We start from the raw sequence: 24,233 nt of genomic DNA, 5'->3' as shown, positions 1-24,233 counted from the left end.
GGGGCGCGGCCCCCTTCGCCAGAGAGAGTGATAATGACAATAAAAAAATTACAATTCTCAGGCCCCCTTTTTTGCCGGGCCCCGGGTGGCTGCCATGCCTGTGTCTGGCCCTGTAATGGGGATTGGTAGTGCAGGTAAGCACACCTGGGTTGTGGGGTGAAGATACAGGGCCCATGGCACAGACTAGTTCTCAAGCAGCAACCTAGGGCAGCAAAAAGTTGCTGATCCCTGCTTAAAGATTCCCTTCTGTACCATCCAAACACACTAGTACCTTTTATAGGCTACCAGAAGGGCAGCAAATATTCTTGCTCCCAGCTATCAATGACAGATTAATCAAAAGCATCTCTGTCCTGTTCTGGTTAGGTCGGATCTTCCATCTGAAGTAAATTCGGAGGATTGCGCAGTTTGTGGCACAAATGTTTAACACAACACAGTCTTTCTCAAAGCTGTATTTCGTGGCCCTTTCTACCCCCACCCATCTTGGCAAGGGCTTGTTCCTTATGTCTGCCATGGCAGTGCTTGTACTTTACACCGGAAGCCCTTTAATAATGGTTTGACTGCTGGATCAGGATGGATCTCTGTGAAGGAACTGATTTAATTACAAGCATTTTGTGGTTAAGGGAAGCCAACCTAAGTATTTAAACATGTGGTTGAAAGGGAAAAGAGGGAAGTGCATTGTTTGGCTTACACAGTTCCTGCTTGGCCTGCATTGGATTTCCATTGGTTTTGTACCTTTCCTGCATTACCCCAGTTTCTTTCTGCTGCATTTATATGGTACATGTGGTGTGGTGTCTTTGCTGGCTAGCAGCCCTCGAGTAATGACTGTTATTTCAGAAAACTTAATAACCGCTCAGGCTGCCTCTGTCTTACAATGAGGAGTAGTGATTACATGCTGCGGAGGAAATTAAATTGTCAGGAAAGACCTCGTTCATAAAAAGCAACAATTAACTCCGTTATTTTAAAACTTTGAAATTGGGGATTGGAGGGTATAGCCAAATACCCCCCCCCCCCCATTAAAAAAAAAAAAAAACAAAAAATTACCCCCTTTTTTTAAAACTTTGAAATTGGGGATTGGAGGGTATAGCCAAAAACCCCCCCCCCCCCATTAACAAATAAATAAGAAGCACAAAACAATATTGCATAGGAAATCATGATACTTCCTAGGTTTCTGTAGCAAAGCATGTTGCACTTTTTCATGCATCTCAATCGCAGAACAGGCCAACATGCAGGAATAGGGGCTGTCCTAGATGCAGGCTTGCTTAAGAAAGGCAGGAGTGTGTGGATTTGAATGCATCCATCTTCTCTCCTAAAGGCAGGTTGTAGCGCTGCTAAAAGACTTGGCACATGTAGAGACTGAATTCCTTTAACCTTGCCCCTGCTGTAGTCGGTGGCAGCTTCTTATGCATGCTTCTTTTCCCCTTTTGGGCTGCTTTTAAATGGGTCACCTCCAAGGGGCTTAAGGGAGGATTCATTCTCCGTGGATAGCATGGAGCAAAGGACGCCAGTTGTGATGGTACAACTTGGAACTGCTCTGAGACCACCTACGTGTTTTTTTTTCACAAACTATATACAGCTGTCAAGAATGGGTTTTGGCTGCCACCAATGTGGTGAATTTAGATCAGTTCAAAGATGAAAGGCTTCAAATCCTATTTACACATCCGTCATGACTTACTGTTGTGGGAACAGGGAACCCCAGCCTACCAAAGCCCTCCAGAGAAGGGGAGTGAATTAGTTGTGGGTTGCTTGTGTGGTGGTCTGGGATGCTGGGTGACTTTTAAATAGGTGAGTACTGCACTCAAGCTTCTTGAAAGCATGTCATTGAAGAAGATGGTCCATTTTGAGGTCTTGTAGGGTATGCGGCGGTGAGGGAATGAGGTTCTGGCTTGAGAGTTCAGGTGTCTGGGAAGAATGCTGAGTAGTGAGACTGTCTTTTGCTTTGTGGCACTTGTCACCCTCGTTTAACACAGTGTTATGTAATATCTGTTCTCTGCGTTATTGCAGTTAACTGCAACTGGCCACTCCATTGTGATGGCTTGTCTTGTAGGAACCCAACTCGGCGTAAGAACTTGGCAGAAACTTTTCCTTACCAGCTGGCGCGCTCTAAGTTTTTGGTATACAACTAAGCGTTCTTTGTGCTTTTTGTTTTTTTTATCTTGCAGCATCTGGAGGGGGCCGAATGTGAACTGCGTTGACAGTACAGGGTATACTCCCCTGCACCATGCTGCTTTGAATGGTCACAAGTAAGTTCTCTTGTAGCGCCTCTTACCCCAAAGGGTACCCGCGTGCTTTGCAAACTGCATGTTTATGTAGACTGCCTTTATTCATAACTTGAGTGCCATGCTGCCTCCTCTGAGAGAGAATGGTGCAGTGGTGCCAGCACTACACCGTCTTCAGGACAAGAAGTAAAGAACGCTATTGCAGGGAAACTGCAGAGGGAATGTTCTGTCGAATGCAATTCTGTAAATTTAAAATTTGGCAAGGATAGTGGGGCCATCTCATTAGTCTTGTTTAACAGTCCTAATCAGTGAGTGAGACTTCTTGTTGCATATATTATTCAGAACATTCCTGCTTCAGCAGCAAAGTCCACTGGAATCCCACTATTACATGTATGTAGTCACGAGTTGCATTTGTGCTGTCTACAATACAGTAACATGCCGTTTTGTTACAACTGTCAGTATGTGTGGAGACTCTTGTCTGCTCACTATTGGCTAAGATTATTTATTAACTTTTCAGTAGTTCTTTTTCTACTGTAAACTTTTTTTTCTTTTAATTTGGCTTGCCTTGTTCTCTGACACTAAAGACTTGCCTACCATTGGCTTTTATGCTCGTGTCAGTGCACCTGTGTCTGCTCCCAGTGCAGGTAGAAAATAAGTGACTTGACATTTAATCAGTTCTTGTCCCACTTGTATTTGATTCCTGGGCAGCTAGTCTACTTGAAGATATTTCACCAGTGCAAAAAAATGTAGAAAGTTCTTAGCTTATCTTCCTGTAACTTGTTTCACTGTTTTTCGGGCAGCAGTCTGTGGGAATAATTTGCATTTGCAAGATTTTCAAGACACACCATGAAAATATTTCTGTTCGGATTTAGGTTACTGAGCAATAACACTCAACTTTGGGTACAGTCTCGTAAATGCTTGTCATCGGGTTTCCATGGGATGGAATAACTGACTCAGAAGGCATCCTTATTTTCCAGGGACGTGGTGGAAGTTCTGCTGAGGAACGATGCACTGACCAATGTAGCGGACTGTAAGGGTTGTTACCCTCTTCACTTGGCAGCCTGGAAGGGAGATGCAGAAATAGTGAAACTCCTCATCCACCAAGGACCCTCCCACACTAAAGTGAATGAGCAGGTCTGGATATTTTCTTCCTCTTAATTGTCTCTAATGTGCCAGTGGAATAATTCTCCTACTTTTGGGAGGGGGAAAATCTTTTTAACCACACAGCATAAGGCATCCAGCAATAGCTGCTTCTGGGGAGTGTTAAAAATACCCAATTTCTGATGGTACAAAGAATGATCCGTCTCTAGAGTTTATAAAGGTCTGACTGACTGATTAAATCATGATCGAGGGTAGTTGGTTGCAAGCAAGCAGTACGAACCGCTGAGTGCACAGACTGCAGCCTGCTTCTTTACTGGGACTCGAAAGCTGACACTAATCATTTCCTTTCTAGTTGCTGTGTAATTAAGAAAAGATTGCTAAAACTGTCAAAGGATACATTGGCTCCCTTCGGTTGGGGAACTAATCAAAGCAGCTTTGTCTTAGCCTTCGTTTGGCCACACTCTCCTAGCTGCTCCACTGGCTGATTTCTACCACTCGTGCTCCAGTTAACTGATTTAGTTGGGGGGGGGGGCTTTACCGTTTACTCCAAGTAAAGGAATATAACGTAGTCCTAGATGACAGCCGTTTTTGACTGAAGGAGAGGGCCTGCCTTTTGTGTGATGCAGACTGACTTGGTCTGCTTGAACCTGCTGTTCTGCGCAGTGATTCTGTTGTCCATCTAGGAGCACCAGCCTCCCTGCTCAGCTTCCCGAGGCCAGGCTGCAATGTTCCTCCACAGCTCCAGTGTTCCTCTCGACACAGATAGCAGAGCAAGAGCAATTCATGTCAGCTCATCTGTGTGTGGGGCAGCTGGGCACAAACAGTTTTCTCATTTAAAGAATCCTGCTTGAGATCCAAACCATTTGCCCTTTTGTCTAAGCATTTGGAAAAGGAACCTTTGGAATAATGCTGTTCTGCTCATGTTGCTTAGCCACTTGCAGCCTGGAAGGCAAGTGCTCTCTTCAGGACCCTTCCTAGGATCAATAACCCTCTCCCTGCCCTAGAACTGTCCTCCGGTGGCTGGAGGAGAGGCTTGGGACTTGGGAGGTCTAGCATTTAAATCCCATCTCTGACACACGCTCACCCCTGCAACCTCGGGGTGGCGGGGAGCACTCAAGCTCTCGATTCCTCATATGTACAGTGGAGTTCCTTGCCTTGCAAGGCTGTGATAAAGACTAAATTATTTGTTCATAAAGCACCCTAAAGATGAAGAGCACTGCGGAAGCACTAGTTATTACCTTCCCTCAGTGAAAAACAAAGCGCGCACATTTTAACATGCTTGTTGTGCGTATCAGTCACCTTTTTGGTTTTGGGCTGTGCTGAACATAGCCCTCTGGCCCAGCTTCAGGCAGTCACTCTGTTCTCTTTAAATTTGGGAAAGCATGCTAGATCGTTTACAATCCATCTACAGTGGGAGTCAACTGAGGGCCCTGTGAGTGTAAAGAAAAATGGTGTTGCTGTCAAAGGTCAGGAGTAGGACAGGTATGGGAGAAACCTTTTCAGAAAATTAAAAAGACATAGTGTGATCTTGCCAGGTAATGCTGATTGATTGGCTCTTTCAGCTGAACCTTTTAAATGGGTGAACTCAGTCCAAGAGGTTGCATGATGGATATGTTTTAAAGGTGTGTAAATGATGTGCACAGTGGTTCAAATGATGAGATGTGACAGCTGGAACGGCCAGTGTGGTTAACTGCTTTGGACTAGAACAAGATGCCGTGTTCTGTCATTTCCACCCCTCCAGAGTCGCCCATTGCTTTGTTACTGTATCTCGCCCATTTCATTATCATATTTTATTTTCTTTTTCCTCTCCTTTTTGTAGAATGCTCTTGAGATCAAAGAACTCAAAAAGTACGGCCCCTTTGACCCATATATCAATGCCAAGGTGTGTACTTTGCTCTCAGGATTTCACTGCATCATTACTCCAGGCTGCACTTCTACCTCCAGGTGCATTGTCATCCAGTTGGCTGATGATGATGATGCCTGCTCAGTTTCCAGCCACTTGGGGAATAGTAAAATGCAACCATTTACTTACTGTTGGTTTCTTTCTTTTTTTTTTTTTTTTTTTAAACCAGTGATAGATTATTTCAGTGATAAACTATTCCTGACTTTTCTGGAGCTCCTTTTGTACTTAGACTTATAGGATTCAGGGTTATGGTCAATTTGCCTAATTTGGCTGGACAACTTCTAAAAGGTAATGTCTTAATAAAAATGCTCCAGGTATTGTCTCACATTCTAAATTGTTAACAAGCACAGAATGGGAATTTTTCTTTGCTTAAAGATGGCTGCATTTTTCTCTGTGGGCTGTTGAGAGTGAATTCCATATCATTTTTCCCTACAAAATGAATAACGCCATGCTGCTTTTACTAAATGGGTGGCTCCTGCTTCTGGTGGTGGTAGGGAGAAGGCTGGGGCGGGGGCAAGGCCTGTAACATTTATACCCCTAGGGTCCTTCATGTCTTGCTTGCTGCATCACACTCATCTTGGTGTTTTAGTCCTTGTGTCTCGTGTCTGAGTCTTCACTTCTAATCTTCTGTCCTTGCTTTTTTTTGTGCGCTTTTTTGCCTATCTCTGCTTTTAGCAGTTCTTGATCCACCCAGGGGCACAGAAGTAAAGAGTGTATGATGCACTGGAGCTGAGCAGTTGATGAAGCAGATGGGGGGTGGAATTCCTAAGGTCACTTGTTCTGTTTACCACTGAGCAGACAGTGGTGTTTTCTCAGACGCTCGCCATGTTTAATTGAGTTTTATTTATAGCCAGGCTCCAGGCAAGCGATGGTATAATAGTCTGTTGATTTATCGTGGGATGCTTCTGCTTTCAGCTACCACACCAGGGTTACTTCTGGCCAACTCTTTTGGAGCCAGCCAGCCATGGTAGATTTTTAGCTCTTCAGAGTTTAGTTAAAACTTCCACTGTGCTTGATCTGCAGTACTTATAAAAACACAGGCCGCAAATTCCAGGGCTTGCTGGTTGATGAAAAGTAAATTCTTTGTATTATCACTCTCCGGTTTCAGGAAACACTACTCTAGCGCATACTTGTTTTGAACGAAAACATTTAAATGGCGATTACAATTCAAGTCCAGAAAGGAATTTTATAGCAAGAAATGATCTCCTTTGCAGATGTGCCGTAGGAATTGGGAAGCTAAACCTGCTAGAGCTTTCAAGAATAGCGTTCATCAGTAATTGTGAATGGAGTATTATAGCACGGTGCAGTTGAACACCAAGTGATCAAACTAATTGGGACCACCCCCTGCACAATAACAAACGCATGCAGTTGAGAGTTCCCATCTGCTGTACCTGTTACATCTGTTTGCTCCTGCATCCGTACAAGTTTAGCAAAACCCTTGCAACCATTCAGGGTTACATTTTGTACAGAAGCATGCAAAGATGTCAACTCCTGTTCCCTTTTTAAGCATTTAAAAGTGACCTGTGTCAGAGATTGCTTTGTAAAGTATTTTGTCAATGTGTAAGCAAATTTTAGTAAGTGTTGTTTTTTTGTTTTTTTTTTTGGTTCCCCCCCCCGCCAAGCTTTCCCAAATAGCAAGACCAAAAAGGAGCAAGAACTGTTTATAGAACTATTCAGGAGACAGAGAGAAATTGCAGTGCAGAAACTGTGTGGTAACATGAGGTTGTTCTGTGTTCTGCATCAGAGTTAAAGTGTTCAGGGGACCGGAGGCTGAGCAGACTTTGATTGTTTGCTTTCTTTTGGAATTGCTTTTTATTATAAAGGATATCTTTTAAACTTGTCTTAGGCTAGTTGTGTTTTGAACATAACTTGAGGATAGAGTGGTTTGTTACTTACGATGGTCTTTTCAAAAGCTGATCCAGTAGGCCTCTGGGTTAGTTTTGAAAATGGGGCCTGAGTGCTTTGAAAGTGTTTACCCTTCAGAGTTTAAGCCAAGGCTGCCTACACACAGGCTGGAGATTGTAGAGCTTTCTGTGAATTCTGACAGAATGCTTTTCCCGCGGTGGATGTGTATTTGCCTAAACAAAATAAAATAAAAAGCCTTGAAAAGATGCGGTTCTATTTTGTGACCTTTGGGTGGAACTCAGGTGCAAGCCTCGGGCAGACCCCTGCCTACCGGGCCGGTTTTGAAACCTCTTCTGCTTCCTGAAAGGCTGATGGGAGGGTCCCTGTATAACCTAGGTCCCAAGCTGTCGAAGTGACCTGCGTCTATGTTCCAAAACCATCTTTTCTTTTCAGACTCTGTTTCCACGGAGATCTTCAAGATTTTTGTTCCAAGTTAGAATGAAACCAGTCGTCAAACGTTTTTTGGAATCCTCCATGAAACGGCCTTATTCTTTATACACTTTATAGCTCCAGGCACGCTGACACACTGGCAGCTGATGGAAATCGTATTCTGTGTAGGCATAACTAATAATGCCAACAGCTCTCCAGGGCCAGAAAACAACCAACCAAACCCAAAATCTGGCCCAGCAAATGGAAGCTGATACCTGGCCCCTTTCCTTGGTAGCCTTGATGATAGGGAGTAGATGGATGGTCTTTGACCATAACTCGAATATGGAATCATAGAAAATGAGGGTTGGGAGGGACCTCGGGAGGTCACATCTAGTCCAACCCCCTGCTCCAAGCAGGACCAGTCCTAACTACATCATCCCAGCCATGACTTTGTCTAGATGGTTCTTAAACACCTCCAAGGATGGAGGTTCCACCACCTCAGGGAGCCTGTTCCAGAGTTTTACTACTTTTCTAGTGAGGAAATTCTTCCTAGTATCTAATCTAAACTTCCCCTTCTGTAACTTGAGACCATTACTCCTTGTTCTATCATCTGCCACCGCTAAGAACAGTCCAGCTTCATCCTCTTTTTCAAACCTCCCTTCAGGTAGTTTCACAGATGCATAGATGTTAGGGTCAGAAGGGAGCGCTCAGTAGGTCATCAAGTCTGGCCCCCTGCCCTGGGCAGGTAAGAGTGCTGGGGTCAGGCAGCCCCTACCAGATGCTTGTCCAGTCTCTTCCTGAAGACCCCCAGGGTAGGGGCGAGCACCACCTCCCTTGGAAGCCCACTCCAGATTCTGGCAACCCGTACCATGAAGAAGTTCTTTCTAACGTCCAGCCTAAATCTGCTCTCCGTCAATTTGTGGCCATTGGTTCCTAGTTACTCCAGGGGGTGCCCTACTAAATACAGCATCTCCTATTCCCTGCTGCACTCCCCAATGAATTTATAGGCTGCCACAAGATCACCTCTCAGCCTTCTCTTGCGAAGGCTGAAGAGATCCAGGTCCCTCAGTCTCTCCTTGTAGGGCCTTTCCTGCAGGCCTCTGACCATACAAGTGGCCTCTGAACCCTTTCAAGATTCTCCACATCCCTCTTGAAGTGCAGCGCCCAAAACTGGATGCAGTACTTGAAATGTGGCCTGACCAATGCTGCACAGAGTGGAAGCATCACCTCCCCAGACCTGTTCATCACGCATCTGCTAATGCACGGTAAAGTGCGGTTAGCTTTGTTGATCACTTTGGTCGCATTGACAACTCATGTTCATCTTGGGGTCCATTATGACTCCAAGATCCCTTTCCACTGCTGTGCTGCTGAGAAGGTCATCCCCCAGCCTGTAAGTGTGTTGGTGGGTCTTTCTGCCCAAGTGCAGCACTTTGCACTTGTCTTTGTTGCACTAAATCCTATTTCGTTCTGCCCATTTTTCCAACCTGTCCAGATCTGCCTGGATCCGTTCCCTACCCTCTGCTGTGTTAACTTTGCCCCGTTAATTTGGTATCCTCTGCGAACTTGGACAGGGTGGTCTCCACGGCCTTGTCCAAGTTACTAATGAGGACACTGAATAGCACCGGTCCAAGGACCGAGGCTTGCGGGACTCCACTGCCTACATCTTTCCAGGTCGGTATCCGCCCAGCCACCACCACTCTCTGGGTGCGACCCCCTAAGTCAGTTTGCCACCACCTGACTGTGTAATCATCTGCATCACAGCCTGCCAGCTTCATTACGAGAACAGAATGCGATACCATATGGGAGGCCTTCTTAAAGTCTAGGTAGATGACATCTACTTCGACTCCCGCGTCTAAGCATTTTGTGACCCGGTCATAAAAAGGAACAAGGTTAGTCAGGCAGGATCTCCCTGAAATGAACCCGTGCTGATCTCCTTTCAGCATTATTTGCCCTGCTGGGCTCCCACGAATGCAATCCTTAATGATTTTTTCCAGAGCTGTCCCAAGCATAGAGGTAAGACTAACTGGCCTATAGTTTCCTGGTTCATCTGTCCCCTCCCCTGCTTGAAAATAGAGGCCGCACTGGCCATTTTCCAGTCCTCTTGGACCTGACCAGAGCCCCATGAGCGCTCGAACAGCTGTGCCAGCGGCTCCGCTATGACACTGGCCAATTTCTTCAGCACCCTTGGATGAAGATCATCTGGGCCTGATGATTTGAACACATCCAGCCATCGCCCCCACCTGTTCCTTCTTGGTGAGGCCTAGCCTATCCTCTTCCACTAATGGGACTTGCTTCTCCCTCTCTGTTGCTAGGGTTGCATATTTGCTGTCCAGACAAACTGTTGCAGGTGGAGGTGAAGATTTCTGCCTGCTGCCAGGTGTCACAAGCTTCCAGCTTCTGCCCTCCTGGGAGTCCATGTCCTCTCTCTTCTCTAGAGCTGCCTCTGGCAGTTCTTCCTTCTCAGTCCCAGAGGTAGATGCTAGCTATCTCCTCCAGCATCGAATCAATGAACTCCTCATGGCGGAGGATGCTTCGGAGCCTCGCCACCTCCTCTTGTAGCTCTCTTGCCTGTTCCCTGAAAGACACCACCAGGAGGCACAGCTCACACCATAGGCACCCCCTGACCTGGCCGTCACTGGAAGGAACCTGCAAGCCGCTGTCCCCACAGCGCCAAACCCAGACCTAGGTGGAAGCTGGGATGGTGAGCATGGACAGAAACCTCACAGGTGCAAGCAGAAGTAATGGCAGTGGCTCTGGCATTGCGATGTGCTCCAGCCATTTCCCTGGGTCTCTTAATCTGCCTTCTCTCTCTTGCCTCTCTTCTTCCAAGCACACCTTCCCTAGCAAACTTGCCTGGGAGCTGGCCTGTTTACTGCTCCTTGGCCCCAAAAGGTTCTGTTTTTCCTGCTTTTCACCAAGCTGAGAGGCTCTCCTGTCAAAAGGGTGTGGGGCAAAGTGACTTGCAAACTGCCTGCAAACTGCTTACCCTGTTTGCTGGCTCCTTGGTTGCTTGGGGAGTCTCTTTTTATACCTTGCTGGGCCTGGACTGGCTTCTCCCCCTGGTTAGGGCTTCTGTGGGGCCCAAGCAGCAATCGGTCAGCAATCACTCAGCCGCCAATACTCCCAGCTTCTCGGAGCGCACACCCCAAACACGCACAGCCCACCAACCAGACACTTGGCAAACCAAAGGCGCGGGAAGCTCTGCATCGCCTACCTTCCCTGGGCAGGGCCTGGTGCCTGGCTTCTCTTCCCCTTCCTCCTCCTGATCCCAGCACACTGCCTGCAAACTGCTTACCGTGTTGGCAATCCCTGGTCACTGGCACATACCTGCTGACACTATTTTGGGGCTTGTGGTAGCTTTGTGTAGAACAGATGGCCTAAGCAAGCTGAGGAGGGACGTAGGGTTGACTTTGTGGGTTACAAACTCTTGTTTGTAAAGATAACTCTGTCTTGCTATTTTTTGCTTTGGCTATCTCCTGTGAGAGTGACCAGCTAACCAAAACCAGAATAGAAAAACTAGTTAAAGGAAGAACGAACTACGCTACACAAACCACCCTTGCCCTTTTTTTTTAAATTGGTCTCTGGAAGCAATTGAATAATGCAGATGGGGTTGAAAATATACTATAAATCTGTGCAGGTTGCTAATAAAAGTGGAAGCTTACCATCTGGGATCTGCAAAAAAAAACACAAAACAAAAAACTGGTCAGGGAACCCATCTGCAGAGCTCCTGAGAGCAAGTCATTTTTCTTTTTCTTTTCTGAGGATCCTTTTTTTTTCTTCCTTTTGTTTTTATTTTCTTTCCTGAAACTTATTGTAGAGCTGGGCACCTGGAGGAATGAACTGAGACCTACTGAACTTTTTTTATGGTTTTAATAATATAGTGCGTTTTAATACAGACAAGTGCAGGGTGCTGCACTTGGGCAGTAGGAACCAGCAGCACACTTACACAATGGGGAACTCCCTACTTGAGAGCACGGAGGCAGAAAGAGATCTTGGAGTCATTATTGACTCCAAGATGAACATGGGCCGACAATGCGAGGTCATGGTTGGCAGGGCTAACCGGACCTTGTCGTGCATCCACAGGTGCATCTCGAGTAGAGCCAAGGAGGTGATCCTCCCCCTCTATGCGACGCTGGTCAGGCCACAGCTGGAGTATTGTGTCCAGTTCTGTGCGCCCCATTTCAAGAGGGATGTGGACAACATGGAGAGGGTCCAGAGGAGGGCCACCCGCATGATCCGGGGACAACAGGGCAGACCCTACAGTGAGAGACTGCGGGACCTGAACCTATTCAGCCTCCACAAGAGAAGGCTGAGGGGGGACCTGGTGACCGTCTATAAACTCACTAGGGGGGACCAGAAGGGTTTGGGGGAGACGCTGTTTCCCCTAGCGCCCGCTGGCATAACAAGGAGTAATGGGCACAAGTTGATGGAGAGGAGGTATAGATTGGACATCCGCAAGAACTACTTCACAGTTAGGGCGGCTAGGAGCTGGAACCAACTTCCAAGGGAAGTGGTGCTGGCCCCTACCCTGGGGGTCTTTAAGAAGAGGCTGGATGCCTACCTGGCTGGACTCATTTGAGTCCCGTTTCTTGTTTTGGGGTTTTGTTGTTCTCCCGCCCTGGCGGGGGGTCGGGCTAGAAGATCTACTAGGTCCCTTCCGACCCTTAATCTATGAAACTATGAACTGGAGCTGCCATTAATATTACTGGGAATTGTGGGTGCAGCAAAGGGAGTGAATGTCCATCTGCAGGATGGTGGAGGTGTATCTGATAAGGGAGCTTGTGGCTTGTTTCTTACCCTCTTGTTGGACATTTTCTTGCTTTTCTGGTATTCCCTGGTGAGGAGGTTTGGGTCTTGATTAACAAGGTTTTTTCTTTTCCATCTGGGGGGTGCCTTTCACTACAATCACAGTCTGAGAAGTGTGCGGGTGAGAGTCCTATGTACTGTGTTAGACGAGGATGCAAGGAGACGCTGAGACGCTAGAAGGTGCATGTTAGTGTGAATGGTCAGTGCCATCCTAAACATGTGCTGTGTGGGATGTGGCGTTAGGGTAAGGATTATGGTAGATAATCCCAGGACTTTAAAAGCTCAGTTAAGGCCTCTTCCGCCTCTACTCCCTGCTCAGAGTTTCATGGGCAAAGTGTTGTATAGCACAGGCCATGCCATTCCCTGCTGTGAAGGAAGAAGCTGCTGGTACTTCTCAAGGATTGCAGTTCCTGGATTCTGCTGGGATTTCTTTTTGTCCTAATGTCATTTTGATTTAAGCAGTCTTGTTCCCTCTGATTTGCTAGGAAGGATTCCCGACCCCCACTCGTATATCCGAGGTCAAAACTGCCTGGGTGTTTGGGTATTTGCTGCTAGTCTTGTCCCGCAGCCTTCTCCTGGCGTGGTGTATGTGGGCGGCGATATGGGGAAAAGGGAACTGAACCTTCTTTTCTTTGAGTAGCTCCAGCGCTTGCATTTGCCCTTCAGGTGTTTAATCTTCCCAGTTCTTGTCTGCTTGATTGCTGCCATTCTTAGGTTTCTGCTGACTACTTTGGTACTTATTGCCCTCCTTGAATTTCCTTGATTTAAACTAAGGAAAGTGATCTTAGAGCAAATCTGAAGGGGCACAGTGTAGAAGTCCAAATCACACAGATGGTGCCACTGGTTTCTCCTGGCAGAAGGGATGGAAAGCTTTGGTGTACCAGATCTCTCTGCTGCTGAAGTGAAATATCTGTCCCGCAGAGTGTATAGGAGCGTCTGGCTCTCTTTCCCTGCTGGGAATAGTTTTGAGTTGGATACTAATGATACATGCAGTCTTTTTAAGCGTGTGATCTCTTCTTGAAATGGGAAAGATTTCATAGATTGTATGGGGCTGGAAGGGACTTTGCAGATCATTGGGTTCAGCCTCCCCACTCCAGGCAGGAAGACAACTGGGGTCAAGTGACCCCAGCAAGGTGACTGTCCAGTTTCCTCTTGAAAACCTCCAGGGCAGATGACTGCACCACCTCTGGAGGGAGTTTATTCCACAGTCTGGACACCCTGACTGAAGGAGTTTTTCCTGGTATTGAGCCTGAAGCGGTCTTCCAGGAGTTTGTATCCATTGGTCCTGGTCTTCCCCAGGGGTGCCCTGGTGAACAGTTGTTCACTGAGCTCCTGATGCACTCCTCTGATATAGCGGTAAGCCGCCATCGAGTCCCCTCTCAACCTTCTCTTCTGTAGGCTAAAGAGGCCCAGGTCCCTCAGCCTCTCCTCGTGTGGCTTGTCTTGCAAGTCCCTGATCAGACAGGTGGCTCTTCTCTGGACCCTCTCAAGTTTTTCCACGTCCTTGTTGAAGTGCAGTGCCCAGATGCAGTACTCCAGCTCCAGTTTCTGGGATCCCAGAAGTCATTTGAGAGTCCTGCCCCATCCGCCCATAAGACATGGGGAAGGTGGCTGTGACTTCTGAACCTGTTTAACACCTACAGCTCAGGAGACAATGGAGTTCCCTTTCAAGAGAGTTAATTCTGTCCATTTCTGCAACATTGCTTCAGAAGAGCAACGAAGAATTTTTCCAGCTGTTTTGGTTGGTTTAATAAAAGATACCAGACTTACCCAAAGAACTTTTGTCTGCCTGTGTCCTTAGACCAACACAGCTACAACCTACAGACAAGCTGACACGTCAGGATGCTCTGCCATTTCTGACACTTGAAGGTTGCAACTCAGTGGTAGTGAAAGGTGCTAGACTGTCTGCTGTAAAGATGGAAACTCTTTCTACCCCAAGCAGTTGGAGCGAGGGCAATAATTTCCTTCACTTTGGCTGTGCTTCGTGCCCACCTTACAGAGATTCTTAATAAGAGTATCAGTGTGGTCGGTTTTTGATGCAGAAACTGTCTGCGACCTGGCAAGTTCACTTCAGTTGGTGTAAGGCTGCTTTGTTGTTGCTGAGCTGGGTTGGATTCAAATCCCAAATGAGCAGCTCCGTGACCCCGTTGTGATCAGTGGACAGGGCGCGTAGCTTGGATCCTAGCTCCTGTGGTTCTAGCCCTGGCTCTGCAAGTGTGCTGTGTGACCTGGAGAATGTTTCCTCCAAAAGGAGGAAAATGCTGCGTATCGACCCTTAATGCTTCAACAGCTATGGATGTGATTGCGTTCTCCATAGCCATTAAGTTGTTCCCCCACCCCTTTTCTCCCCTTCCTTGTATGTTGTATGTGCAGACTTCTCTTCACCCTGCATTAACTTACCTGCTTCACTGGTGCTCACCTTCTTTCACTATGGCTGCTTCCCTCAGCAGCCGCTTAGCTTGTGCTGTTTGACTTGGCTAAACCTGTCTTTGGACAGCGAGGACCTGCTTCTTCCACCCCATTCTCTTCTAAATGTTGCTTATTTCTGCATGTGGCAACTGTTACTTCTTACTTCCTTGGGGTTTTTTTGTCTTTGAGTCACTACTGCAGAGGCTCGGTCCCCAGTTACCTTTCAGCCCCCAACCCCCAGTCTCTCCCGATGCATTTCATATGGCTGAACAATGATGCCGTCAAGTACTGCATAAAACAAAGGGGAATTTGCATGTGTGGTTTTTATAATCCCTAGAATATGATTTAGCACTTTAATAGGATTTAAACGCTTGTTAAATCCAACCAGCTTTGCAGCTTTTTTTTTTTTGGAAAAATGGTGCAAAATAATGAAACTTTCCTGTTAATTGAAGCTCGGAAAATGCTCCTCTCAAAAAAGCAAAGTAGAAATGACTTTGGCCAAGTCTTAGAACTGTACTCTTACCTCTAGCTAGGTCAGCAGCTATTTAAAAACTACTAACTTTCTGCTGCGGTTCACTTTTATGTGGAAGTACTGGAGAAAGTTAAAGTTAATACAACTTGTGCGAGTAAGATTTTTTGGGGGTCATTGTGGTACTTCATTGGACAAGTGTTTCAAAGGTCTTAAACTGAAATTCCTCCAATATGCAGTAGTAAAACTAGAAAGCTTAGGTGAGCTCAATTTGAAAGGAGATTGGTTTAAATCGTGGAAGTGTTTGCATATTTTGCACCTGCAAGTGAAATGTGTGTTGGATTACTTGCCTATAAATAGTTATTCTGCACTGCTGTTTTTAACTTGACAGATGCTGCATGCATTAATGGCTCAAGCTTTCACTTTAGAGGTACTTACTTGTGGCTTGGCCATTTTTTTCTTCCAGCTGGATTGTGAGGCCTTTAACAGAAGAGGGCTGGTTTAGCACAGCGATCTAACTCTCACTGGTCACTACATTTCTTACATTCCCGTTTCTGCATGCGGTAACTTATGCACATTGCACCCCTTTTCTACAATGATCAGCTTACACATTTCAGCATTGTGCAAGTGGCATAGCTGCTATAAATAATCAAAACCTCATCTGAAGGGTGGATAGGCATCTAAACAATTGAAGTTTAAATTTAAAACAATGACAATTAAATGTTTATAGATATTGTATATCTATAATATATAAAATAATATATAAAATGATGGCAATTAAATGCTTATAGATGGAATTAATACTTCAGTTTGCTGGTTACATTTTTTATTGTTGTTATGGTGCCCATAGTGTCGGCTGCTTCAGATGGATAAGATGCTCCGTGCCTACAAGAGATGGCAAAGTAAATGGCAACCCGGAAAAAAGCTGGAACTTTTACAATTATGAATATGATCTTTTGCTTTTCGTATACGTAAATGCAGTCTGTGTAAAGCGACTACATCCTGGAGCAAAAGTCAAGGGTCCATTTGAATGTTCTCCGGTTTCCCAGGGGCTTTTACTGGAAACTGAGAACTCAGCTGACCAAAGGTTACCTGGCCCTGATAAATGATAGCAAGGATGGGACCATAATATTGCCCTGGGGTCTGTTAAAATAGGATTTTTTTTTAGCATCCCCAGCTCTTGTTGTTTGTCTTGTTTCGCATTTAAACTTCAATGGTTTTGAGAAATGAGGCACTGTTCTGCTCAGGTCTCCTGTGTCCTGAAACTGTGGCCTCTTTGTGATCCTTCAGAACAACGACAATGAGACAGCACTGCACTGCGCTGCTCAGTACGGCCACACAGAAGTGGTGAAGGTCCTCCTGGAGGAACTGACTGACCCCACCATGAGGAACAACAAGTTCGAGACCCCTCTGGACCTCGCTGCACTCTATGGGAGGCTGGAGGTTGTGAAGATGCTGCTGAATGCTCACCCCAATCTCTTAAGCTGCAACACTAAGAAACACACTCCCCTGCACCTGGCAGCTAGAAACGGCCATAAAGCTGTCGTCCGTGTCCTCCTGGATGCTGGCATGGACAGCAACTATCAGGTATTGTGTCGGTCTGCGTAAAGCTGATACCTGCTAGAAGGGGGGGCAGATTGTCACTCTGGGAGACTGAAATCCATAGAACAGGTGAAGTTGTTGTGGCAGGCCTGTCTTCTCCTTACCTTTTGTCCTGACCCAGTTGAGGACTGCTCTCACTGTGGCCAGTCCATTCAGTCCTTGCTTGCTGTGGGAAGTTTCTCAAGGGAATGGGTGAACTCAGGAGTGTGGTGTGGTGTTGGGTAAATGCCCACTTGTTAATTGGACATAAAACGCCAGCAAGCATCCAGTGGTAGTTTCACCTACGAGAAGGTTGGCCTAAACGTGAAAGTTGCTCTGTTACCCATCTCCTTGAGACATCTAGCTTGTCGTAAGTCTGTAACCATTGTTCTTGGCAGAGGATGTATAGTAGAGGACTTGAGTATTACTCCACCCAGATGTGGAGAGGAGAGAACTCTTTTTTTTTTACACCACACTGCTCGCTACAAATCGTTGATGGAAGCAATAAATTCTTTCCCTTGCCTCCCTTCTCTGTCCTTCCCCAGGACAATATCTGTCTAAGCTTTAGGGAGTTTTTACTTGGCTTAGAAGACTGAGACCAAAACTATCATCTCCTAGAGCAGGGGCGGGCAATTAGTTTGGGCAGAGGGCTGCTTACTGAGATTTGGCAAGCCATCAAGGGCAGCATGACAGGCAGCCAGGGGCAGATAAGTATTAATTTTCTAAATTTTGGGGGGGCCCCACGGGCCGGATAGAATGGCCTGGCAGGCCACATCTGGCCCCTGGGCCGCATTTTGCCCACCCCGTCGTAGAGTCTCGGTGCTTCAGCACAGCATCTTGGGTGATTTTTGAGCCTAGCCCTTGCAGGAGTTAGTTGCAAGGACCCTTGTCCTTGTGTGGTACAATTACTTGATTTTCTGATCTGTAAAACCCTGACCGGTTCTTGGATCACTGTTGGCAATCTGTCCTCATTCTATCTTCATTTCATTTGCAGACTGAGAAAGGGAGTGCTCTGCATGAGGCTGCTTTGTTTGGCAAGACAGACGTGGTACAAATCCTGCTGGCCACAGGTGAGAGGGCAATAACACTCTTTGACATAACATGGAAAATGCTTCACCAGCACCTTTAAAGAACTGTCTTTATTGTGGCAATGTTTTCTCAGCTATTTACCTAATTATCACTCCTGTCAATGATCCATGGAAGAGGTATTGCCCAGGGTAGTTGGGTTTAAATCCCTTTCTTTAACTCAGCCTTTGAGATGACCAGAAGAGGGACCTAAACAATGTCTCCATTAAAAGAAGCTGGCTTTGCAAGCATTCTGAAAATGCTATCTCACTCTGCTTATCTGGATGTCTCTTGCTGTAGGTATTGATGTGAATATAAAGGATAACAGAAGCCTGACAGCTCTGGATATTGTGAAGGAGCTACCATCTCAGAAAAGCCAACAAATAGCTGCTCTGATTGAAGGTAAATTCTATGTCTTTGTTTATGGAGAGGAGGTAGCTGTTCTGATCAGGCATCTCTTGCATAAATCTGTGTGGTTGCTACGTTATGATTTTAGCCATATGGCTATTTCTACAAGAGTTGGGCTGCTAACTTTGTCATATTAGCTGAACGTCCACTTAGGTAGCCTCTTTGTTTCCTTTCAGTTGGATATGAACTTCCCCATTTCCTGCTTGCGTCTGTTGCTTGTTAATCCTTAGGGTTTATTTAGAGAGAGAGAGATGTTCAGAGCACCTTGCAAATATTCATTAAATATCCTACCGCTCCTGGGGTTGGAAAGCATCTTCCCCATTTTAATGATGGAAGAACAGACTGTTTAACTGAAAGTTTCCATATGTGAATGCCTGAAGTTTTACCACCTTAAGTAACATAATTGAGACCTCTGTGCAAGTGTCTGAATTTGTGCATTTGAGCTTGATATTTCTGGTCTGGTTCATCTACCCAGGATTGCAGATTCATAATTAGAATTCAGGTCCCTTGACTCTTGTGCTAGTCTACAATATGACACTGGCTTGTTAAACAAAATGTGCTATAACAAGTTCAGAGTGGTTGAAAGAGAAGTCTGTTGCTTTTTTGAGATCTGAGATGCTATATATATTAGTGCATTTTGACTTTTTGAGGCATAATAAGCAGCCAAGCAGCTTTCAGAATAGCCACTTAAGTTCCAGGCCTCAAAGGGAGAAGGTAGCACGCACACAGCATGTGTGGTGCCAAACCAGGGAAGAGGACTGGCAGGACTACCTGTATTAACTGTATGGCAGTTTATCTGTGTGTTAGATGCTCACTATCTGAATGTTGCTTCTTCCCCACCTTTTTGCGTAGATTACACAACTGGAAAGCAGAGTGCAAAAGCTGCAGAAAAGATTCCCCAAGCACCTGTAATTACTGCCTCCGAACCTGCATCCCGGATGCCACAAGGTGTGCTGCTCTTGAAGGACCTGAGTTCCAATTAGGTGTTGCGCTTGCTGGTAATTGTAGTGTTCTGAGAACAGAGAAGGCAGGGGTCAGTTTGTTGTAGTAAATCCAAAACCCCAGCTCTATTTTGTTTGTTGGGTCCAGTCAGAAAATAGTGATTCTCACCCTCTGGCTCTTTAAACCTTGAATTGGGTAATATGTCTCTTATCTCTAAATGGTCAGGGGGGTTGGGCCTCTCAATCTGGAGGGGACTGGCGTATTGGCATTAAAATTTTGCCATTTGGGATGTCAGTTTCTGTGCTGCTTACCCAAATGGTAGCATGTAAAGTAATGAGGACCATAAGGTTTCAAAATGAAACGAAGGCAAAAGCAGCTTTTCTGTCTCGGGGAGTAGCCTCTTGAGTTAGAACACTCTTTACATGGATGTGCTTTGTGAAATCTAGGCAGAAATGCCCATAGTTCAGAATCTCTTCTGATTCTAGGGCCCTTTCCATCATCTGGTTCTAGTCCTGATTTATCTGGCCCCTACAGCTGCCTGCTTGGATTTTGCAACTCTTCATAGGCATGACATGTTTTTCTCTTTCTACTCTCCAGGTGATGTGGAAAAAGCAGTGACAGAACTGATCATAGATTTTGATGTGAACCCAGAAGAGGAGTGTCCTTATGAAGCTTTATACAATGCAACATCTTGCCACTCGTTGGACAGCCTCGCCAGCGGGAGGTCTTCGGACAGAGACTCTGTGAATAAGGAAGTGGAGGCAACTGGTCTTAAAGCATCAGGAGTCAGGCCTTTATGTAGCCATGTATGTACTTATGTTTCGTAGTTTCATGGTTTGTAGGGTCGGAAGGGACCTGAGCAGATCATCAAGTCCGACCCCCTGCCTTGGCAGGAAAGAGTACTCCCTAGGGAGTATAGATGGGGGGTTATCTCTACTCCCTTGCTCTCTCGTGGTCTTGCTACAGACTGTTGACCACCAAGCTGTACAATTGCTGTAAGTTCTTAGATCTGCCACTAGGTTTATTAGCTCCTGCTGAGTTGTGTATGCTGCCCCTGCAGCATTCTCTGCGTGTAACCATTGCTCTTTGTTTCGCCATTTGGTTCAGTTCTCCATCCCGTGTGTTACTTGGCACCTCTGTCCACTTTATTTTGTCAGGCCTACTTTTGCATAAGGGTTAACAGCTTGGCTTTAAAGAAACTGGAAGTGTAGCCAGATTCTTCTGTGTGGCATTTTTTCCCTTCCTTTTCACCCACTACCTTCCCCAAAAGAAATCTCTAATGCGTTCATCTCAAAACATCCAGTGGTAACATGCATGAAGCTGATCCGCCCAAGTGCTTCAGCTGTTGTGATGAGAGTTGGCAGCAATTTTCTGCCTGTCATTTGCTGGCAAAATCCTGCAGGGGGCGCTTAAGGCCTTGGAAGATAATGGCGTGATTGCTGGAACAGCCTCCAAAAGAAATCATCCCCACTAACCTTCTGTCAGTAGCATCTGCTAGGTCTTTAACTTGTGGCAACACTTTGCTGAGGGGCAGATGGGATGCTAGGCTCTCAGCATGCTTTCTCAGCCCTGGTGTGCTTTGGGGCTGAATTTTTCATAGACTGTATTTTGTTGGGTTGTTTTGAAGCAGACAAAAGGAAAAGCAGTAATGCCTGCCTCACTTGCTAGAGTATTCTGAAAGCCTTCTCTTCTTCCAAAAAAGAGAACCACTCTCACCTCTTTCCTGTAGTGTGTCAACCACTCCAGCATAGATGAGACAAAGAACCTAAAAACGTTCAGGAAAATTTTCAGCCAGGTTGATGTTTATTGCAAAGTATGCAATACTGAAAGCAAAACCCTACCAAGAACCAAACCTAGAGGTGGATTAGGTCTATATATAGTGCTTTGAGAGAAGCCAAATCCTGCTGAGCCCACAATAAGAGGTCAGAGGTACTAAGTGAGCTGTGATGGAAAGCAGGGAAGGAAAGAGCAACTGCTCCAGAAACATGCATAATTTCCCCCAAAATCTGTTTGGCATTTGGAGCAAATGCTTGAGCAACGTAGCAGCTGCACTTGCCATTAGGTGGTGCTGCTGCAGTGAGCACAAGGAGGTTTGCTAGACCAGTTGGGATCTGGTGCAGGTACCGTAGTATAAGGTTGGGTTTCAGAGCTTTCACTGAAAGTTGTCACTTTGGCTGTCCCAAGTCTCCCTAAAATATCTCTTGAACACAGAGCTCCTGGAATGTATTCCCTTCTGCTAACTTAACAGAGTGATCTGGGTCAACTCTTTAAACATGCTCTCCCTTCTCTCCGAGCTTGTAACATCACGGTGAACTCACCCTTAAGGTATGTCCACACTGAACTTTGCAGTGCTTTGTAGACAGACCCATGCTAGCCTTGGTACTGGAAGCAGTCGATCTACCTTAGCAAGGTGCTTCACCTAGACTATATTATTCTGATAAGAAACTTGTTTAGAGTTCACGTTCCTGTCCTTGCACAATGTATGTGTATCTGGGCCCAGGTGCCAGTAGCAGTCTAGGCAGCATGGCTAGACTGCAACTGTTCTTGAAATAGCTCAAGTACGTATATGGCGCACACCCTGAGGGGGAGCCAAAAGGAATTGGTCTCAAACAAAGCCATTGATGGTATCCTTCTAAACCGCAGAGAGAGCGTCCGCCCCCTCCTGCCAAGCCACCCCCGGATGAAGAGGAGGAGCATGCGGAGAAGCTGGGTCACAGCACTTCCTGTGAGGTAGGCAGGCCTTGGTCCTGGAGCTTTTCATGGAGGTGGGGACATGCATGGTTTAAAGATGAGCTTCCAGTGGTTCTGGAGGAGCTCAATCTGGTGTTCATGAGTTTCTTGAGTGTTACATTGCTACTAGTATTTTAACATGAGAATATCTTGTACTTTAATCTTGACCTGTCCTAGGCCGGGAATCCTCATAGGAAGAAACTTTGAATCGTGGTGATGGTTTTGTGGTCATCTGCTGTAATGATCCCTTCAAATGCAATTTCACTTAAGGCTGAAACATGAAAGGATGCTGTGGCTAGTGAGAGTCAGAAGTCTGGTGAATTAATTTCAGCTGAGCATGTGGACTGGCATGTGCTAGGGACACCTCCTTCTCTAGAGATCTTGTCTGTGCAAATGTTCTTGCCATGCAGAACTCAGACATTTTACATGACTCTCTTGCTTCCTGCCTCCATCAGTTCCCACCTCATATGCTTCAATTAAAGTAGGAATAACAGTCGCACCCTTTCTCCATGTATGATTATCCAGTAAGGATCTTGAGGAGAAGTTACCTCCTTGCTGTTTTAGAAATCATATATTTCTGCAAGTAAGATGAGTGTAAACAATACACCTGGACGTTTCTCTTGCCCTCCCTCCCCTAGAACAGGTTTTTAATTCATCAGATGATTTGCTTGGAATATTTTTCAGCTGATTAGCGTGAGCATTTATCTACAGGTGATAAATTTGATCTACTGTTTTCCAAGGCACAAACCTACTTAGTGTCAGTAAAAATTGTTTGCATTAATAGAGGTGGTATCTTAAACATGAATGGAATTGCATGCAATACACCTAGGGATACTGTGAGTTAGAATCAAGATGTGAGGCTATTTAAGGAACAGTCTCTTGTACAGGTTTTACTGTCATTACAATAATACTGCCCAGTTATCTTTGTAGTCCTTCATAGGGCTGTTACTGGCGGGGGGGCTGGGAACCAGTATGAAAAGTCACAGCATAGCTAGAAAGTGGGAAACTGTGTTTGTAAAGATAAGCATGGTAGCAAGTGGGGTGATGTATCATTTAAAGCTCCTCCCAAGTATCTTGCTCATATTTCATTACAAAACACCTGCTGTTGTTCCCTCCATTCAAGGTTATGAGGAAACATGATCTGTTAGGGGAAATCTTGCTGGCAAATAGATGTGTGCGCAGAGTGACTCCTTTGGGGATATCTTGATTTGCAACCAATTGCGTTGATATTGGTTACATGCACTGTCTGTATTGTAGCTGCCTGGTATTGACTACTCTAGATAGGATGATTAAACAGTTTGAGTTTCAGGTTGTTTCTGGCTCTCCATATATCCCGCTTCCTCAGAAAGTACCTTTTTCGGGCTGAAATTTTTCCGTGATTGGTCTCTGTCTAAAGACTAATTTTTGGAGAGGAGGGAGGGATGAATTTGAGCAGGACCCTGTTTTGGAGTTGAGAGCAAAGAATGCAATATTCCCATCGAGATGGAACCCAGTGATGGCTGACAATGATACTTGGCATTTAACTCATCCCCATTAGAGAGTGCTCACAAATAGGTTAAAAACAAATATATTTAATAAGGGTGCGCTGATAGAGACTTTTCGGGCCGGTACCGATGGCTGATTTTTAACGAGCCATAATGGCCAATACCGATCCAATTCCCAATATGCAGCCTGGCAGCTTGGTGACCAGCGTTGGGGGGGTAAGTGTGGTGTGGGGGGAGAGAAGGGGTGCAGGGAGGGGCAGATCAAGGCCCCAGTAGTGAGGGAGGGAGTAGGGCTGGGTCACAGCTCCTTCGGAAGGTGTGGGGAGGGGGGGTGGCTCCTGCCACTGAATGCATCCCAAGAGGGCATAGGGGCATGTGCCGCCTGGATCTGCGTGTGGGGCAGTGTGGGCTGCTGCTGCGGGCTGAGGCTAGGGCTGTACCAGGCTTTTCCTGGTGGTAGGGCTGAGCCGGGCTGAGCTTGGGGCAGGAGGTGGCGATGCTGGGATGGGGGCTACAGGGGTGGGGGGGCTGCAGCCACCCCAAAATTCACCATAGCTTCTCCTCCTAGCGCCGCCATCTCCTGCCCCAAGCGCAGCCCAGCCCTGGCCCCATCCCGCAGCAGCAGCCCACCATGCCCTGCACACAGATCCAGGGGGCACGCACCCCTATGCCCTCCTCGGGTGCATGCGGTGGCAGGAGCCACCTCTCACCCCCCACACCCTCTGGAGAAGCCACTTGTGGCTCCATCCCATGCCCTGACCTGGAAGAGCATCTCCTACCCCTGGCTCAGCCACAGCATCCCTCACCACTGGGACCTTGATCTGCCCTTGCAATGTTACCTAACG

General features: G+C 46.3%; 1 protein-coding gene across 6 annotated transcripts in view; it reads left to right on the top strand.

Annotated features, from left to right (window-relative positions):
- The first annotated feature begins 2,005 nt into the window (after positions 1 to 2,005).
- Positions 2,006 to 24,233, top strand: part of ANKS1A (ankyrin repeat and sterile alpha motif domain containing 1A) — a 154,192-nt gene continuing 131,964 nt past the window's right edge. For 3 of the 6 annotated variants that reach the window (XM_019514158.1, XM_019514160.1, XM_019514156.1), the window contains exons 1-9: positions 2,006 to 2,240; positions 3,194 to 3,350; positions 5,137 to 5,199; positions 16,469 to 16,765; positions 17,754 to 17,829; positions 18,125 to 18,226; positions 19,085 to 19,180; positions 19,772 to 19,980; positions 21,818 to 21,904. In XM_019514158.1, coding sequence (XP_019369703.1) covers positions 2,029 to 2,240; positions 3,194 to 3,350; positions 5,137 to 5,199; positions 16,469 to 16,765; positions 17,754 to 17,829; positions 18,125 to 18,226; positions 19,085 to 19,180; positions 19,772 to 19,980; positions 21,818 to 21,904 — 1,299 coding nt within the window. In that variant the 5' untranslated portion in view covers positions 2,006 to 2,028. The remainder of the gene's footprint in view (positions 2,241 to 3,193; positions 3,351 to 5,136; positions 5,200 to 16,468; positions 16,766 to 17,753; positions 17,830 to 18,124; positions 18,227 to 19,084; positions 19,181 to 19,771; positions 19,981 to 21,817; positions 21,905 to 24,233) is intronic. The other 3 variants (XM_019514159.1, XM_019514161.1, XM_019514157.1) reach the window with 2 other exon arrangements.

This window comes from Gavialis gangeticus, unplaced genomic scaffold, assembly GCF_001723915.1.
Source record: "Gavialis gangeticus isolate Ggan-Ray unplaced genomic scaffold, GavGan_comp1, whole genome shotgun sequence".
Lineage (NCBI taxonomy): Eukaryota > Metazoa > Chordata > Crocodylia > Gavialidae > Gavialis > Gavialis gangeticus.
Note: the sequence above shows the minus strand (reverse complement) of the source record. Positions and strands in the feature narration are given on the sequence as shown.